Source organism: Rhinatrema bivittatum, chromosome 1 (genome assembly GCF_901001135.1).
Source record: "Rhinatrema bivittatum chromosome 1, aRhiBiv1.1, whole genome shotgun sequence".
Classification (NCBI taxonomy): Eukaryota; Metazoa; Chordata; class Amphibia; order Gymnophiona; family Rhinatrematidae; genus Rhinatrema; species Rhinatrema bivittatum.
In genome coordinates, this window is record NC_042615.1 from 136,460,114 (window position 1) to 136,479,962 (window position 19,849).

The window sequence follows — 19,849 nt, forward strand, 5'->3', positions numbered from 1 at the left end:
AATAGCTATAAAACACCATTCTTTTTCTATGCAATAAAGCCTATGAGGATAATTTGCTAAATTATCTGTCATTTGTTACTTCATTTTTAAGTATAGTAAAGAAATGAGTCAACTATGACTTTTTCCATTTATCCGAGACCCTCTTTGGTCTGTTTTGAGATTACATGCACAAATCAGGTGAATGCTGATAGCAAATACATTTTCATCTTTAGATGGTAGGAGTATTTTGTGATTTTTTTTCCCTCCCTCTCCTCCTGGCACTAGCTCCCTTTATAAGGAATAGTCTTATTTACATGTCATTGTTTAATAATTGTGATGACAGATGAGTAATTGTCATGCTTAAAAGAAAACAAACCATTTAATACATTTTGTTCCTGAAGAACAAAATGTATTAAATTACACTATCATTCACCAACAAAATGGCTATGATGTTAAAGACACTAAACCAATGATAGTGAAGCTATATCACTGGTGCCCAAAGGAGCATGTACTACATTTACAGAGACATAAGCAGCATTCCTTCATTTTCACTTGGAAGAAATTCTTTATCCCACTAACCTGGTATTTCTAGGTTTAGCTCCTTATGAAACCTGAGCTAAGAAAAATAAAGTTTCCCCATTACTGCACAAAATGGCGAAATCAACAGAAGAATCAAGCAGGTCAAAGGATAAGTTTCTGTACACACCCAAACCTCAGATAATCAGCTAGACTAAGAAAACAAGTAGAAATCACAGATTTCTGGTGCCCATGCTGAACATCTAGAGGAAAGTGGGAAGATGTTAACTTAAGGTATCTCAATGTCAAATTTAATAATTCTCTCTCATCCTCATTGAGAAATTACTAATTACCTCAATTTCCTTTTCTTTAATATAGACAGATGCATCCAGAACAAGTGGGTTATGGACCTCTACCAGCAGATGGAAACTGAGCAAAGCTGACACCACAGTATATATATAATATATATATATACACCCCTGCAGTGATATCAGCCCACAAGTAATCAGTAAGTAACTCCTGCTTATTAGGTGTGACTCGCCAACCTTACACACCACAACGAACACTTAGATCACAAAACAAAGGACTATTAACAGTACCTACACCACGGAACACCCATCTAACGCAAATAGGAGATCAAATGTTCTCTACAGCGGGCTCCAAATTATGGAACTCCCTACCCGAGTCGTTACATCTCATTACAGAAATAAAGAGCTTCAAATGTGAACTGAAAACAGGACTCTCCAAAAAAAGCATATGATCAAACAAAATTACAACTTGTAGAAAACTACATAGACGTTCCATGAACAATCGACAATTACTAAGAAACTTAAAGTATAAAACAATGATAAGACAGGCGAAGAGAGAATTCGAAATGAAGTTGGCCATAGAGGCAAAAACTCATAATAAAAACATTTTAAAATATATCCGAAGCAGGGGTCTAACCAAGATGGCTGCCTGAAGGGTTGCTGCTCCCGATGCTTGGCATTCTATCTCGAGTTTTCCTTGTTATTAAGAATTATGCCGCATAAAAGAAAAGATACAACTACTTTGGCAATTCAATCATATATCACAGAACTATTAATACCAAACATAGTGACATATATAATATTACAATCTTTATTAATTTCAAACAAGAAATTTCCAAAAGACTTTATGCTCAAATTTACATCACCCCAAGGAATATCCATCTAAAAATCCCAGCCCATAATCACACAATAATCACACACCATTCGTACCACTTATTCACATACATCCTTCATATCACCTCCCAACATTAAAATTTCTCCATTTTTCCAAATGAATTGTTTACATACAAATGAAAATCCCCTTTACAGTACAGTACTAATCTTTCAAAATCAATTTGTTCACAAGCAGAAAGAATTCTATTGGGATTTTTAGATGGATATTCCTTGGGGTGATGTTGTAAAGATTTGAGCATAAAGTCTTTTGGAAATTTCTTGTTTGAAATTAATAAAGTAATATTATATATGTTACTATATGTTGTTTGGCATAAAAGAAAAGGCAGGGTGAGAGTATTTCCATCCGAACCTAACCCACCTTTGGATGAACTTCTGATTCGGGAATTTGTATATTCTACAACAGAATCAAGGGCGGAAACTCCCGCTGGTGGAGCAGAAAGAGGAGTACTGCTCTCACCAGGGGAAATAACCTTAAGCCCTCCAGACCCATGGCAATTGTTTCTAGCTTCCCCCTCAGGAGGATCAGAGACCACTGGAGGAACCGGAGGTGTACGGACCGGCGTACGTACCCCAGTCAGATGGCGCAGCAGCTCCAGCCCTGAGGTAGTGAGGACGTTGACCCCGGAACAGCTACGGGAGGTCGCTGGAGAAAGAGTGGAAGCAGGCGGAGACGCTCAGCCTGAGGCGGCAGAAGGAAATTATTCTATGACTGGAGCTACCGGGGTGAGTCAAGGCACAGCTGGGGTTAAGAAACCAACAGTTGTTACGCTGGACTCCCTATGGGACCTTATGGCTGGATTTGCAACTAATTTTCAGGAGCAATCACAAAAATTGCATGGAGTTTCCTCTAAGTTAGATCTAGTAGCCCAGGACCATCAACAAATTCTACAGGAACAAGGGACTGCACTTCAAAGATTGGAAGAAAGGATGGCCACTGTGAGGAAAATAGAGTTTTTAGAAAACAATATGTCATTTGAATCTGCGGATGTTAAATTTCCACAAGATAAAAGATGAACTGAGCTTGGTAACACTAAAAAGTTACATGGGGGATATTTTAAAAATCCCTCATGACAAAATTCCACTGGTAAAGAAAGTGATATGCCTATCACAGAAGCAAAATTCATTAAGATTCAATCCTATAGAGAACCTCATTAATTTAACCCAATACCTGGAAGAATCCGGAATAGAAGTTAGAGAGAGACATTGATGGTGACTTTTCATTCTGATTACGAAGTGAATACAGTCATGCGCTCCTATTATAAAAATTTGAGTATACCTTTTCTGGGTGAAGTGGTAAGAATCTACCCTGATCTTGCCAAATCCACCCAACTTCGCTGCAAGGCATTCCTGGAATTAAAGCCCAAAGTAATTTCTTGGAAGCAAGTTTCCTTGTTAAGTATCCTTGCAAATGTATCGTAAAATTGCAGGGAAATACTTATATTTTCTTTCACGTACTGCAATTAAGATATTTCCTGAATGCTAGCAGGCAAATTCCTGTCATCAGACCGCATCGGCTTCCAGCTGATTGATACTCCAGAGAGACTTTGGCACCCACCACTTGCACTGTCAGCTCCTGACAAGGAACCCTCCCAATCCTGGAGGCTCGCATCTGTTGTGAGTACCAGACAGTCCAGTGAGCTTAGGGAAACCCCGTTTCTCAGATGATCTGCCTTTAACCACCACTGCAGGTGAGTGCAGACCTCCATCAGCAGATGAAGCCGAATCAAATAGTCCTGAGACCGTGGGCTCCAACGAGACAGCAGAGTGCACTGAAGAGGACAAATATGCACAATCACCCATGGCACCACTTCCAGGATCGCAGCCATCAATCCACGCACCTGAACATAGGACCACACTGTCGGGCATATTGTGTTCATCAAAAGACGCACCTGCGCCATCAACTTCTGAAAACAACCCTCTGGCAGGAACACCCTGCCCTGCTTCATGTCGAACCGAACACAGAGATACTCCAGTGACTGAGATGGCTGAAGACTGCTCTTGGCCAAGTTCACCTCCCAAACAAGTTCCTGCAACATGGAGATCACCTTCTGCGACACCAGAAGGCTTGGCCCAAATCAGCCAGTCATCCAAGTACAGGTGTACCAGAATCAAATCCTCTCAACTCTGCCACCACCACCACCATAATCTTGGAAAAAGTTCTGGGCGTGGTGACCAGACCAAAAGGCAGTGCTCGAAACTGATGATGTCCCAAAATCACAAATCACAGAAAATGTTGATGCTCTAGCCAGATGGGAATTTTCAGGTACACCTCGGGCAGATCCAAGGACATCAGAAACTCTAACAGCACGGCCATCACCACCAAGCGCAAGGTTTCCATGCAAAAATGAATCGCCCACAAATAATGGTGGACCCCTTTGAGATCCAGGATGGGACAAAACCAGCCTTCTTTCTTTGACATAACGAATCATCCCCCCATATTTTCTGGAGACATGGGCACTGGAACCACAGCCCTCAGGGGGGTTCCACTTCCCGAGCCTGCATCCCATCTGTGTTGTCTGGGATGAAAGGACTGAGCCCTACCGAAATGTTGAGTCCTCTGAAAGGCCGCTCCTCTGCAAGGTCGAAAATGCTTGGATCCCCTAGAACCTCTCTTTCTAAAGAAGCACAGCATCTGCTTCTCTTATCCTTCAGTAACTGAGGAACCGCAAAGAAATCAAAATGGGATCTTTGACTCAGACATGGATTCAGCCCCAGGGAATCCCAGCATCTTTAATGCCTGGGAAATCAGAACCGGTAACTCATCTCTGTGAAAGAACCGCAACACAGTCCTGTATGGCTCCAATCCTGGAGGAATTTCTCCATCCTCCAGGGAGTAAGGATCGGATTCATTATCAATGCCATCCGAGTCCCTATCAGGAAGACCGGCTGCCGATGTAGATGTACTTCGACACTTAACCACAGCACCAGTCATGCGGGAGGTCACCACCTGCGACTGACCTGGCAAGAGATTAGTCTGGGCCGAGGACTGCGCCTGAAGAAAGAACCACAATCCTTAAAAAAAATAAAAATAATTCCACCCAAGAAAAGGCAGAAAGATCCATGCCAAAACAAGGAGGCACTGGTCCTGTGCCTTCTGTACTACCTTCCCCTGCTGACAAACCAGTTAGGGGAGTTCCAAAGTCAGGCGCCCTTTCTGACACGTCTTTACCTAGGCCCGCATCAGGCTGGGAAGAACTGGACTTAGTAAAATCAGACAAAGGCACTTATCCCTGAGCCTCCAAGCAGCACTGGCACAAGTTAGAGGGGACACCAGGCTGATACCCCCAAATATGACAAGCAGCACAGAAGATAAGGTGCTTAGGTTTCTTAGATATAGGCATCAGTTTGTCAGTACGCTTGAACAGGCGACTGAAAGGTGCAAGTCCAGAAGTATTCACACTGCAAAAAAATAGGCATCCAAAATTTAAGTTTACAACCCTGTGCCTCGATAAGCACCCAAAAACAGAGCGCCCTCAATGCCGCTCAGATTGTGCATATAGGCAAGCATGTGCCTCAAATAGATGCCGCTACCAACTGGACACCCAAGCAGGCGCCCAACTGAAGTGTCCAAAAAGAGGGCACCAACTGGACGCACGGCTGGACGCACTCGCACGAACCAATGATCTTGAAGAGGGCAGCCTAATGCACAGGAAAACGTGCGAAAACACTACCGCAGCCTACTATGTAGCGCACAGTGATAAGCATGAGAGCAGGGCCTAGCCCAAAAAGGCCGATCAACCCGACAGGCTACCACGTCCCCTAATCTCCCTCAGAGACCAGAATGAACGTTGGATCAGCGCACCGAGCACAGAAACCAGAGGAATCCTTACAAAAATCCCTCCTCCTGTTTTTTGTTGCTTTACCTGAGCTCAACCCATCCTGGCTGAGTACGGAATCTGTCTCCAGCTGCTGGGGAGAGGGCATATTCTGTCACTGCTGCGCTCAGCTTCCTGCACCCACTTACCTTTCAGCTGTCTTTTACAGCTAAGTCCACGCCAGCTGAAAACCAGCTACCGGACCAAGCACTCATCTGAATGAAAATCCAACATATATCACCTCAGGAATTCTCAACTGAGGGAGGGACCATATGGTATCACCACAGGAGAGTGGGACAAATTAATTTTCTCTCTTCTTTTCTCTTTCTGAAAACTTTAAACAAACCCCAGTAGAGAGATGCACAGTCACCATCTGTTGGAGACTGAGAATACTGGCGGACTGATGTCACTACAGGGGGTACATACACTGTGATGTTAGCTTTGCTCAGTCTCCATCTGCTAGTAGAGGTGCATAACCCACTTATTCTGTACCCATCTGTCTAAATGCTAAGAAAATACTCAGTGCTAAAGATAAACGGTTCTCCATAAATATTGTTTAAAGAGTTGTATTTGAGATTTTAAACTAAAGATTGCTACACAACATAAAAAAGCATGCATTAAGATACCTGAAAAGTTTTTCGACTAAAGGCAGAGACTCAATTCCCAGAAGTTGCCTGTAGCCCAGCTGATCCAGCCTTTTCCTGAGGTTAATGAACTTTCGCTCCACAGCTGTACTCATTGTGAGAATAATTCAGAAATTATTTCATCCCTCCAGATAAATATCCTGCAAGACAAAAATATAATATATAGATAAATATATAGAAGTACACACAATTTGAAACAGATACAGTTCTTTAATCCAATCCCAGCAATAAATATACCACAGGATAAAGTAAAAAGTTCAATTATGACCAAAAGCAATCAAATTAAATAAACTATGTTGAGATTATTTTAAAACATTTTTTACCATCCCTTCCTATGTACAGGGCGGGGTAAAACATGACATTCATAGTTAATCATCATCAAATAAATAAAAATATAAAAGTCACAAAGCAAATTATAAAAATATAATAAATCATAAGACATCATAATACCATAATAAAAAGACAAAATAAGATTAATCTTCAAAGGCTTGTTTAAAGAGATGGGTTTTTCTGAAAAATTTGGGTTCCTTCAAATTATGAGTTTCTTTAGGGAATGAATTCCAGAAGATAGGATCTGCTATTGAGAAGGCACACTCTGGTTTCGTCCAAACGGGCTGTCTTCAGAGAAGAGATATTCAAAAGGTTCTGATTGGATGAACGCAGTGCTCTAACACTGCGTTCATCCAATCAGTTGAATACAGTTGAAAGTTGAATACAACTTTCCTATCCCGAGTCTGCCCTCCCACTGCACAACAAGTCCACAGCCTTGGTATCATCATTGACAACAATCTCACATTTAAAAAATTCATCACTGCTACTGTTAAAAATGGATTTTTCAAGCTCCATACACTAAAGCGTATCAAACCACTCCTACACCCGTATGACTTCCGCACAGTTCTACAAGCTACAATCCTGTCAAAGCTTGACTACTGCAACTCATTATTGTTAGGCTTACCAAAAAATACGTTACAACCATTGCAAATGCTACAAAATGCAGCTGCCCGCATACTCACAAACACATCACTCCTGCTCTTCAGTCTCTTCACTGGCTACCCGTTGCATCCAGGATTATATACAAATTCATTACGCTAATACACAAGGCCATTCATAACCAAAACATGCAATGGTTTTCTGAACACCTATATTTCAAGAAGACAAACCGACCAACAAGATCGCAGCATCAGGCCAAACTGCCGATCCCCTCTCCTAAACTTACCAAACATGCATCTACAAAAGAACGCTCTCTCATCATAGCAGGAACCACAATATAGAACAGTATGACCTCTGAACTGCGCCAGGAACCTTGCCACAGAAAATTTAAACAAAACCTAAAAACCTGGCTGTTCAAAAAAGCATACCCATGACTGACTGGGCCCCATACGTCGCTGTTAACCTCCCTCCTGCTTCCTCCCCCCCCCCCCCCCATCCCATCCTTACCCGCACTTGTTCCCTAGAAAAGCTCTCTATTGTATATTTCTATATGTAAATCAAACTCTCAGTAATCCTTGTTACTCTTACGCCAATGATATTTGCTAAATTAACTGTTAAACATGTTATTTGTTTTTTGCTCCGTTTAATATTTTATTGTAAAGCCTGTTGCTGCATTACTGTTTGCTGTAAACAGAGGTGATGTGCCGCGGTATATAAAAAAATCTCTAAATAAATAACAGAAGTGTGTATTTTCATTATGGTGTTAATCCATGGAGAGTGTAAGTTATTGATAAGAATGTACAATGGTGGCTAATTTGTGTTGTATACGGAAAGTAATTGGTAACCAATGAGTGACTGTAATATGGGAGTGATATGTTCACAAATCGGGGTGTTAATAGAGGAGTGGCAGAATTTTGAATAATCCGGAGCAGACATATAGCATAAAATCGGGAAACCTAGGAGTAAAGAATTATAGTAATCAGTACCTGAAAAGAAAAGTGCCTGTAAGACAGTAAGGAAGTCAATGTCAAGAAAAGGTTCAAGGCGTCATAACACTCAATTTGAAGTGTGAAGTTTGAATTAATGATTTGATATGAACATTCATATTTAGTGATGAGTAAATTATGACTCCGAGATTTTGGAATGAATTAGTAAATGAAATGATTTTTGAAACATCTCTTTTGGTATATTGGAAGATGTGAATCTAGAAAGGTGTATTATTTTAGTTGTTAATATTCAATGCCAATTTGTTTTGATTTAGCCAGTTTTGAATGACAATGTGTCAAGAACTGTTTAGTTTGAGTCTAAGTTGTTTTAATTGGGAAAAGAAATTGAATATCAGCATAAATTTTATCATGTACCCTAAAGTCAGCTAAAATTCAACAATGTGTGGTCATGTAGCTGTTAAATAGTGTGGCAGATAACGCTGATCCTTTGGGGTACACCAGAAACTACAGAATGGCAGGATGACATGAAGAAGGAGTCAACTTTGACCTGTATGGTTCTATTAGATAGATATGAGGTAAACCATGATAGTACATGTCCAGAAATACCTATATTATGAACAATTGTATCAAAGGCTTCCGGAGACATTAAGTAAGACAAGGAAGTAAGATGTACCACAATCAAAGCCTTGTCTGACAGTGCCAAAGTTCGAAAGAAGTAGCAGTTCAGTACTATGTCGTCTACGGAAGCCAAATTGGTACTGATCTAAAATGCTATTAGAGTCAATAAAAATGTTTAGTTGTTCCAAGACTGCAGTCTCATGAATATTTGCTAAATAGAACAAAGAAATTGTCTGTAGTTAGACAGCATAGTGGGATCTGCATTGGTTTTTTTTTGTTTGTTTGTTTGTTTTTTAAACAGTAGGGCAAACTATGGCCCTTTTAAGGGGATCTGGTATAACACCTTCAGTAAGGGAGGCATCAATGAATTGTGCAATGAAACTAGAAATTTCAATTTTTATTGACTTTAATAGCATTGTGATACAGGGATTTAATGGACACAAAGATGAGCTGTAATTATGTATAATGCTGATTTAAATTATATCTGCCTCAGACTTCTCTTGAAATTCGTCCCAGTTTTTATTATCTGGGCTATATTCATCATTGATTTTATCTGTGGGGGCAAGGATAGAGTTTAACATTATTTTATCAATAAAGAAATTTGCAAAAGTTTCAGCAATATTTATTCTGAGAAATGTAGGTGGCAAAACTGAAAAGGTTCAAGATAGGTTTAATCATCTCATTAACTGAATGGCATAATTCACTGGGTTTGTTAAATGACTTAATTTTGAATAAATGTAAGCCTTTTGGGCTTTTAAAACGTCTTAGCATATTTTCAAGTATTGCTTGTAAAGGCATAAGTTAGAAGGATTTGGTTGGTGATGCCATTTGCGCAATGCCGTCCTTAAATTACATTTTTGTTTTTGCAGGGCATTGGTAAATCAATGAGCAATATGTTGCCATTTCCTTGTAAAATTCTTTGACCAGTATTAGTTTATCAAGAGTGGATAGTAATGCATTATCCTATATAGCAGGATAGCATAGTTAGCAGGATGCTGTGTGTGACATCCTCTGGCAGCCTCGAGCTTCATCTAGCTGTTCCAGAACTCAACAGCTCTGTGCGGCTGCACACATCTTCCCGCTTGAACTAGCGCCCTCTGCTCCCTTAGTCTCCAATACAACAGAGATTTGAAACAAAATCCCCCCCCTTCCTTCTCTCTCTCTCCCCAGGCTGTCCAGGGAGGGGGGGGGGTGTCGACAGATGTGGGCCACCACCACTGCCAGACATTTGGTGAAGATCCTGGGGACAGAAGATAGGTCAAAGGGGAGCACAGGCAGCGCTATGAGGAGCGGTGCATGGAAATGTGGGAATAGGCATCCTTGAGATCCAAGGAGCACATCCAGTCCTTGGGCTGAAGGAAGGGTAGGATAGTTTTCAAAGAAATCATCTTGAACTTTTCCTTGAGGAAGGAATTTGCTCAGCTCCCGGAAATCCAATATGGGGCGAAGGCCTCCCAACTTCTTGGGTATGAAGAAATACAGGGAAGAGAATACCCTTCCTCGCTGCTGCGGTGGAATCACCTGGATGGCTCGCTAGGCGAGATGCATAGACAGCTCCTCCCAGAGGATCTGCAGTGTTGAGAGGCCCTTGCAAGGGCCTGCTATCCAGGGAAGCGTGGGAGGGAAATGTTTGAAGTTCAGTCGGTAGCCATCACAGATGATGTCCAACACCCATCGGTCAGATGTGATCGTGGACCAGGCATTGAAAAATTGTGCTATCCTGCCCTCCACTGCGGTTGATGGTGGCAGCCCTGCATCTTTTAAAAACTGTGGGGGTTTAGATGCAGGGTTTACTCCTGGGGGAATTCTGTGCAAAAAAATTGAAAATTCTGCGCACATATTTTCTAAATTCTGCACATTTATTTTTCAAAATAACACAATATTTTTCGCAAATTATTCTGCATTTCAGTGCAATGAGTGTCCCTGGCAACTTGGCTCATCTGCCAGCAGTGTCAATTGCTGCTGCTGGCAGATGAGCCAAGCTGGCAGGGACTGCTGCAGTTGTTGCTAACCTCTCCTCCTGAGTATCCCTGCTCACTGTCTCTCTTACATAATATCAGACATATGCTTTCTCTCACATGCCATCTGTCACACACATGTTCTGTCTCCCCACATACAACTCTCTCACACACATGTTCTCTGTCTCCCCACATACAACTCTCTCACACACACGTTCTCTGTCTCCCCACATACAACTCTCTCTCTCACACACACGTTCTGTCTCCCCACATACAACTCTCTCTCTCACACACACGTTCTGTCTCCCCACATACAACTCTCTCTCTCACACACACGTTCTGTCTCCCCACATACAACTCTCTCTCTCACACACACGTTCTGTCTCCCCACATACAACTCTCTCTCTCACACACACGTTCTGTCTCCCCACATACAACTCTCTCTCTCACACACACGTTCTGTCTCCCCACATACAACTCTCTCTCTCACACACACGTTCTGTCTCCCCACATACAACTCTCTCTCTCACACACACACACAGACTCCCAGGTAGACACCTACCCACTGGCTCACAAACACAAGGGCTCAAACATACACTCTCAGGGCCAGGGCCTCTTCTTTAGCCCCTCTCTTTCCCCCTCCCACCTTCTTTCTCTTTCCCTCATCTCTTTCTCTGTCCCCCTCCCCTCCCCAAACATAAGCTGGCAACAAATTCCATGATACCATGACACTATATAGCAGCAGATAAGAGCCATAAAGGTCAATCTAATCTCCTCCGGTTAAAAGCTAGCCTCAAATCTGAATAGGGGTAAGAGAAGTGGGAGGTAAGGGTCTAAGAAGTAGGCCAAAAGAAGGAAAATAAAAATCATGTCTTCGCGTTACAGTCTGAAAACCAGAGCTGGCTGGCTTGCTGTGCACCCCAGTTCTGGGACAAGAAAGGCTACACAGACACCAAGCACATGGAGATCCAGTCCTAGTTTTCACCACCGCCTGCACGGCTGGGACTTTTGATTTTTTTTTTGATTTTTTTTTTTTTTTTACAGCTTTCAGGGGACTCGGGAGTCCAAGTCCCAGTTCGACAGGGGGGAAGCGAGATAAGAACAGGCCGATCTCTGACAGTGCTGCTGATCGGAAGCTTAATGGGACCCAGTCGTCGAAATACCCTCTCCCCCCCGGGGGGTACAGGCGTGTGCCTGGCTGGCATTCGTGACCCGCTTCCACCCCCAGCGCCCAATGAGCTTCCCTGGCCGCAGATAACTCACGCTGCAGACAGGAAAAAAAATAAACCATAGGCCTCAGCATCTGCCGCTACCTGAGCCAAACCGCACACCCTCACTGCTCGCTCTCACCTTCTCTTTCCCCCTCCCCTCTGTTCCCCTTCCTTCTCTCTCTCCCTCTTCTCCTCCCTGCTGCTTGCTCCTTGAGCCGCCGTTGTCCCCACTCTCCCTGCGCCACCTGACGTCGCTGTCCCAGATTGGCCGCTGTCTGTGCACGGCATGCTTCCCGTGGGTTTTTTTTTTATCCCTTTCCGGCGTGGGAGGAAATCGCGAGGGCAGGGAGAGAAGAAATCTGCGCAGCGGTGATGAAATCTGTGGGAACTGCGACAAGTGAAGAAATCTGCGAGGTGAGGGAGGAATTCTGTGCGAAGGAGGAATTCTGTGCAAATTCTGCATTCCGCAGTAGCGCAGAATTTCCCCAGGAGTACGGGTTGGATGGCTGGTGCTGCTGGTCTCTGGATCTGCTCCTTTGCTGAGGTTGCTGGGGGGGGGGGCTGGCACAGCAGTTGGAAATCTGGCCCCGATACATCAGGTAGGAACAGAACAGATATCTCTGAAAGCTGGATTTACGGTACGCCGGATAGTAGCACTTTGCACCCGTAGACAGGTCAGACAGAGAAGCCAGGGACAGGACTGCTACATTCTGCTCCTTCAACAATGAAACAGTTTCCCACAGCTTGTCTCCAAACAGATTGTCTCCTTTGCAGGGGAGGGCCACCAGCTTCTCATGTTCATCCTCTCTAATCACACTGGCTCTGAGCCAGGCAAGACGACGAGCTGCTATGGCTGAAGCTCTTGACGATGTTTCAAAGGATTTGTATATGGTATGGAGAAGGTGACATAACCCTTCCTCCATGTCCAGTACTGGTTGTGAGAACCCGGTGGATGATGGGTCGTCCCCGAAGAAGGATTTGAGAGACTAGAGGCACTTCTAGAGATACTGGGTGATGTAAAATTGGTGTTGTATTTTGGCACACAGCAAGGCAGATTGGAAGGACCATTTACTAAAGTCATCCAGGTAGCAGCTGTCCTTACCCAGTGGTGTTGGAGTGCAGCCTCATCTTTTTAGCTCACTTCATGGCACATTCTACGATGATGGAGGCATGCGGAAGTTGAGGAGAGGTATGGTATGGGGATTGTCTCATCTGAAACTTCAGGTCCATCTTCCCAGAAGTCTGTAGAGAACAGTGACTACCAGGCCTTTTCTAATACCATGATCAGGACACCGTGGGAGAAGTGTTTCAAATATCTTTAGTATGCCCATGACCTCCGCTCTTGAGTTTGGGACCTTCTTGGTCTCGACACTGAGTCTTGCTCCCACCTTTTCAATGAATTTTGAATAGGAGGGGTCCTCTGGTGGGGAGGAGGGCTCAGGTGGCTCCTCAAGTAGGTCAGACGGCATCCTCAGATGATCCCAGGGATGAGGGGGGCAAGTCCTGTGAAAACAGAGCTCTGTTGGGGAGAGAACTGAGAAGGGGAATGAGGCCTCTTCTGTGGCTTCCATTTAGAAGATTGTGCTTCACCCTCATGAGGGGCTTCCCCAGATGGCAGACTAGACAGAAGCAGTGTTTGGTCGCTGGGTTCCAAGGACATGAAAAGCCCGGATAAAACAGCTGAGATCTGGAAAATGGCCTGCTCCACCAGAACTTTCATGGGGAGGGCTGGAGAGGTCTGTGTTCCAGCTGTTTCTCTCTCCACTTGGAGGAGGGTGAACACCCCCCAGAGGGACCCGGGATGGCAGCAAGCAGAATGTCAGAGTCCGGACCCTGAGGTCTGTATGTCAGTGGGGGTACGACCTGCGGAAGACAGGGTCATTCCACCAGCAGTTCCTGTAGCTGAGTGGATCTCCTCTTCTGTTTGGACACAGAGGAGATGTCTGAATACAGCCGCATTGACAAAGAAGCAGCTTCAGAGTCAGGGTATTCGGACAAAGAAGCAACATCCGATGCACCTTCCCCAAGCGAGTCATGATGGTGCTTGTGTGTGGCCGGCTTTGTCGAGGTCCTGTGACGTGATGCGGCCTGTTCCCGAGGGCGATCCTGACCAGTCAGTGCATCATGGGGCTTCACAGTGCATTGTGCGTTGGGGCTCAATGTGGTGCGATCGGCCAACGCATTCATGGGGCAATCCAGCATCGGAGTCCCAGGCCAGTCGATACGCTTGGGCTCTTGCGTTGGCTTCACTTGCATTGGCTTCGCCTAGGGCAGACTGCGCTCCCGCTCACGTCCCTGCGATGCACGGCCTGAGCTCTTGGGCCACGAAGGTTGCTCCGATAGGGCTGCGGGCATCTTGGTTCTTTTGATGCTCTTACCTTAGAGCCCAAGGGAGAAGGCCCTCTTTTTCTCTGGTCGCTCCATGCCAGGCCTGGGCGAGGAGTGGGATTTCGATGGCGGGGCATAAGAGCTCCCATAGTCCTCCCTGAGCCTTGCCACTTCTCGTACCGTTGTCGCTGGGCCCGGAGAAACATGTGACCATAGTCGCGGCAAGACAACTGGTCGTAGTGCAGGCCCAAGTAGACACAGTAGTAGTTGTGGCCGGTGATAGACATCACTGGTAGTATTTGAAGCCAGGCGGTCTCAGCCCCATGATAACACTGAAAAGTGCTTTTTCCTCTGAAAAAGACTGAGGGGGAAGAGCTCCGCGTGCGATCAGTGGCACAGAAAGAACAGACTGAGGGAGTAGAGGGTACTAGTCCACGCGGGAAGATGTACGCAGCTGCACAGAGCAAAGCTCTGTAACAGCTAGATGAAGCCCCGCCTCGAGACCACCGGAGGATGTCCCAGACAGCATGGCTAATTCAGCCCTGCTATCGATGGGAAAAGATAAAAACACATCAGAAGATTCCTCTGTGTCATTCTCTAATAATGGTATAAGTTCAGTGGCAAAGTCTTGTGGGTCAATAAAACCATGTTTTTTAATGAATGGTTGATTATAAGTGGCAGGTGTTTGTCTAAACTTGGATGAAATAGAGATAGATACAAGTAAATGATTACTCCATGGTATTGTTTTGCTTAAAACACCAGTGTCATACACAAAGAGGGTAGACTTATTCAGAAAGCACAGATCAAAGGTATGACCCTTTGTATGGGTTGTGGAGGATATGATCTGATCCCAACCACAAGAAGAGAAGGTGTCAAGAAGTGTACATACAGCATGAGTTGGTGGTGCTTACTTTGATCAAATCATGTTATTTCTACCCACTGTATAGGGCTTGTTCGATGGCCAAGCTTGCCAAGTTCAATTTCCAGATTCAGCTCTGATCCTTATGCCAGCAGGGTTTGGGTGGCTGCTGCTGAGGCAGTATTTAGAGCCACAGAAGGGAGTACGGTCCTTTTTCATCACTCAAGAGTGATACCTACTGACTCAAGCACACACTTGTATCTGGTACTGGAGAAGGCTGTCGCTGTAGTGGCCAGGGTAGATATAGAAGTATACATGGGAAAAAAATCTTGGATAGCTGTGAAAGATCTCAGCACTTTGCCCCTACTGGGGCATGCTCCAACTGAGCTGGAAGACCAAGGATATATGGGAAACACTCTAAACTGAATAAAAGTCATACTTCTTTAAAATGCAAAGTATAATACATTTCAGCTATAATTTTCAGAAAACCTACTGTACTTTAACTTCCAGCTCCCTAAACTACAATCATCGGTTATCTTCCATTAAAATACAAACACTGCTGTAAAATACATAAACAGGCAATATCATCACATAAAAAAACATACGTCCAAATTGGGCGCACTTTTTTTGAACGCATGCACATCCACCTCTGCTGGGTGCTCGATGCAATAGACAAATGAGCTGCTGTGCTAAAAGGGACGTGCCACTGAAAATTTGTTTGCCCTTAGCACTCTACATTGGGCGCCCAGGAGAGTGGCTGTATGTCCACAACAGCCTAGCCAGAACTCCCTCCCCACCCCATCCCCGGCAAGGCTGTTCCCGATTGGCCCTTTTCATTTCACTGATACTCGTCAGTGAAAGGACTAATTCCTTCAAGACAGCCTTCTGAAAGGGGATTTGTCCTTTCACTGACATGTGACAATGAATGGACCAATCAATTTATTCACTCTACTTACTGTTAAGTGTGACATTTAATATTAATTTATTCACTCCTTCAATCTGGCCAGAACTTAAGGATGCTTTCTGTGGTTCCTCCTATTGTATTGCAACGATACCAACAGGAGGAATCACAGAAAGCAGGATTTTTTGGTTTTTTCATGAGCCCTTAAGCACAGCAGGCATTAAATTTGCCTCATCTATATGAGAGTTTGCATGTGAGGAGCCCTATTAACTATGTGCTCAATTGGATGAGCGTTTTGGATGTGCTAATCACCATATTGCATCGGGCTTAAGTCTAGCGCTCCAAAACGCACATCCAAACAAGTGTTAAGCAGCCACCAACCTGAGTGCCCGATATTGCATCAGCCGGATAGTGCATCAAAAAAAAAAAAAAAAAGATTTAAGGATAGTATTTGAAGTTTAATTTTACTCCTGAATTAAAATTGTAAAACAAATAAACTGAGTATGGTATTTATCATTTAACAGCTAATAAATCACTCATTCTGTTTTCATCTATTCCTGCTTAATAGTGGTTATGTGTGTGTGTGTCAGTTGGATAAGCAAGATTCAATGGGATTTTCTTATTTATAATGAAAGGTTAGCTTAATGGCTAAATTCAGGGACAGTAACTTTCAAGCTGCACGAAAGCGAACATGTGCACATGTTTTCAGCTGTGCCCAGGGATGTGGCCATTTTATAACACACATGCGTATATGCACACACATTATAAATTAGTGTGCACATATGCATGTAATTTTAAGTAGATGAATGCCACTTCTACCGCATAAGTGGGAGAATTTTAAAAGTCATGTGTGCCGCCATTGGCCATTTTCCCAGTAAAGGGATAGAACTTCCAAACTCCCCCCTAGACTAATAGCCTCCCTTCCCTCCGTTAGCATCTACTTTTAAAACCCTGCTGACCTGCCTATATTTTTTGGTTTTACTACTTACGCCATCCATAGCAGAAGCAAAGTTACACAGTAGAGGACCCAGTGTGTGCAAGTGTTTACATGAAAATTTCAAGCTTAAATCAAGGAACACTCATGCTCCGCCACTTTTTTGAACTTTTCATTTGTGCGTGCAGTGGCAAGTTCGTGCGTATCCGGTCAGCTTTTAAATCCGCCCGGCGCACACCAGCCCAACATATTTGTGCATCCCCTAATTTCAGTGCACATGGGGCTTTTAAAATTCAACTTTAAATGAATACAAATGAAAAACTGAGAAATTACTACTTACCTGATAATTTCCTTTTCTTTAGGACAGTCAGATGAATCCAGAACAAGCGAGTTATGCATTCCTATCAGCAGTATATACACCCCTGCAGTTCATCAGCCTGCCAGTATTCTTTTCAAAACCATCTGTGGACAGACTAGCAAAAACCGTTGAAAAACAAACAACCATTGCAATACTCAGCCAACATTGAGCTCAGACAAGAATATAACACTAGTCTAGAGACTGAAGTAACAGTTACCAATAAGCCCTGTAACAAGTAGGCACAAGTAGGCAATCATAAGGCAGCCAAGAGAAGGAAGTTGGATTTATCCAACTGTCCTAAAGAAAAGGAAATCATCAGGTAAGTAATAATTTCTCATTTCTTAGAGTCCAGTCAGATGAATCCAGAACAAGTGGGATGTATCCAAGCTACTCACAAATAGGGCAGGAGACTGCCCACGGAACCGTACGTGCAAAGGCTGCATCCTTGCAGTAATACGATAATACCTGGAAAGGTGTGCAAGGAAGACCACGTCACAGCTCGGCAAATGTCAACGGGAGACAACAATCTAACTTCTGCCCATGACACTGCTTGAGTGGAATGGGCCCAAACCCGACTAGGTAACAGCTTCCCAGCATCCACGGATGCAGTTGTGACTACCTCCTAAATCCAGCAAGCTATTGTAGCCCATGAGACTGGCTCTTCCTGTCTAGTACCGCTATAAGAACATGCCATACTGGGTCAGACCAAGGGTCCATCAAGCCCAGCATCCTGTTTCCAACAGTGGCCAATCCAGGCCATAAGAACCTGGCAAGTACCCAAACACTAAGTCTATTGCATGTTACTGTTGCTAGTAATAGCAGTGTCTATTTTCTAAGTCAACTTAATTAATAGCAGGTAATGGACTTCTCCTCCAAGAACTTATCTAATCCTTTTTTTTTTTTTAAACACAGTTATATTAACTGCACTAACCACATCCTCTGGCAACAAATTCCAGAGTTTAATTGTGTGTTGAGTGAAAAAGAACTTTCCCCAATTAGTTTTAAATGTGCCACATGCTAACTTCATGGACTGCCCCCTAGTCCTATTATCCGAAAGAGTAAATAACAGATTCACATCTACCCATTCTAGACCTCATGATTTTAGAGGTCAAACAGGTGATCCAACCTACGCAAAGGCCCAATGACCTCTCGACACCTCACAATATGCCACTTGACATCCGAGGGCTGCAACAGATGAAACCCTTCTACATCTCTCCCCCTGACCAGAAATGGCAGGGAGATGGACTGGTTCAATTGAAACTCAGAGACCACTTTTGGTAAAAAGAGAAACAGCTCCTGGAAAGATACCCTACGCATAGAACAATTTGCCACAAGGAACACTTGTCAAGGTCAGAAACTGCAAGGACAGTATACATAGCGGTCGAAACATAGAGCCTACCAAAAAATCCAAAACCAAATTGAGACTTCATGGGGACCCCGGAAACACAAAGGAGGACGAAGATGTTCCACACCTTTCAGAAAATGCATCATATCAGAATGAGCCGACAAGGATCCACCATTGACCAGACCCCTGAAACAGGCTAAAGCAGTTACTTGTACACTTAAGGAATAAAGAGCCAAGCCTTTATGCAAGCTAACCTGCAAAAAAATTCCAAAATGAACAGTATCTTGACTGAACAAGGAAGAGTACTGTGATCCTTACACCAGGCCTCATACACTCTCCAAATCCACCCATGGGCCAAGGAAGTAGAGAACTTTATAGCTCTTAGCAAGGTGGAGATCACTGCTGCAGAGTATCCACATTTCAGCAAGAGAGCCCTGTCAAATGCATTACTGTAAGGCAAAATAAAGTCGTATTTTCTTGAAGGACAGTCCCCTGCTGCAACAGGTTCCAGTGCACTGGAAGTTGAAGAGGCAAATTCACCAGAAGCCTCCACGGATCTGCATGCCACAGTCTCCTGGGCCAATCTGGAGCAACCAAAAGCACCATCCCTCTGTGATTATCCCCTTGTACAGGTCCTTGGTGAGACCTCACCTGGAGTATTGTGTTCAGTTCTGGAGACCGTATCTCCGAAGAGACAGAGACAAGATGGAGGCGGTCCAGAGAAGGGTGACCAAAAAGGTGGAAGGTCTTCATCAAATGACTTATGAGGAGAGATTGAAGAATCTAAATATGTACACCCTGGAGGAAAGGAGAAGCAGAGGTGATATGATACAGACTTTCAGATACTTGAAAGGTTTTAATGATCCAATGACAACGACAAACCTTTTCCATAGGAAAAAAAATCAGCAGAACCAGGGGTCACGATTTGAAGCTCCAGGGAGGAAGATTCAGAACCAATGTCAGGAAGTATTTCTTCACGGAGAGGGTGGTGGATGCCTGGAATGCCCTTCCGAAGGAAGTGGTGAAGACCAGAACTGTGAAGGACTTCAAAGGGGCGTGGGATAAACACTGTGGATCCATAAAATTAAGAGGCCGTCAATAAAGAGTGGGTGGCTCGCCAGAATGACGGCTACTGCCTGGAGATAATACCCTTATTCAATAAACATACACATGGTTACTGTGACTCCAACATCACTCTAAGCTACAACAGCAAGAGGAAATGTGGAAAAAAGGATTCGCACTCACAAAGTGGGGAGTAGCTGGCTTGTTACGGCGGTTACTACCCCAAACCAAATAAGCCTGAT

The 19,849-nt window shown here is 43.9% G+C and overlaps 1 protein-coding gene across 2 annotated transcripts in view; it reads right to left on the reverse strand.

The window, feature by feature from the left end:
* Positions 1-19,849, reverse strand: part of CEP135 (centrosomal protein 135) — a 435,470-nt gene that overhangs the window by 393,774 nt on the left and 21,847 nt on the right. For both annotated transcript variants that reach the window (XM_029587343.1, XM_029587336.1), the window contains exon 2: positions 6,139-6,296. In XM_029587343.1, the coding sequence (XP_029443203.1) occupies positions 6,139-6,251 (113 nt within the window). In that variant the 5' untranslated portion in view covers positions 6,252-6,296. The remainder of the gene's footprint in view (positions 1-6,138; positions 6,297-19,849) is intronic.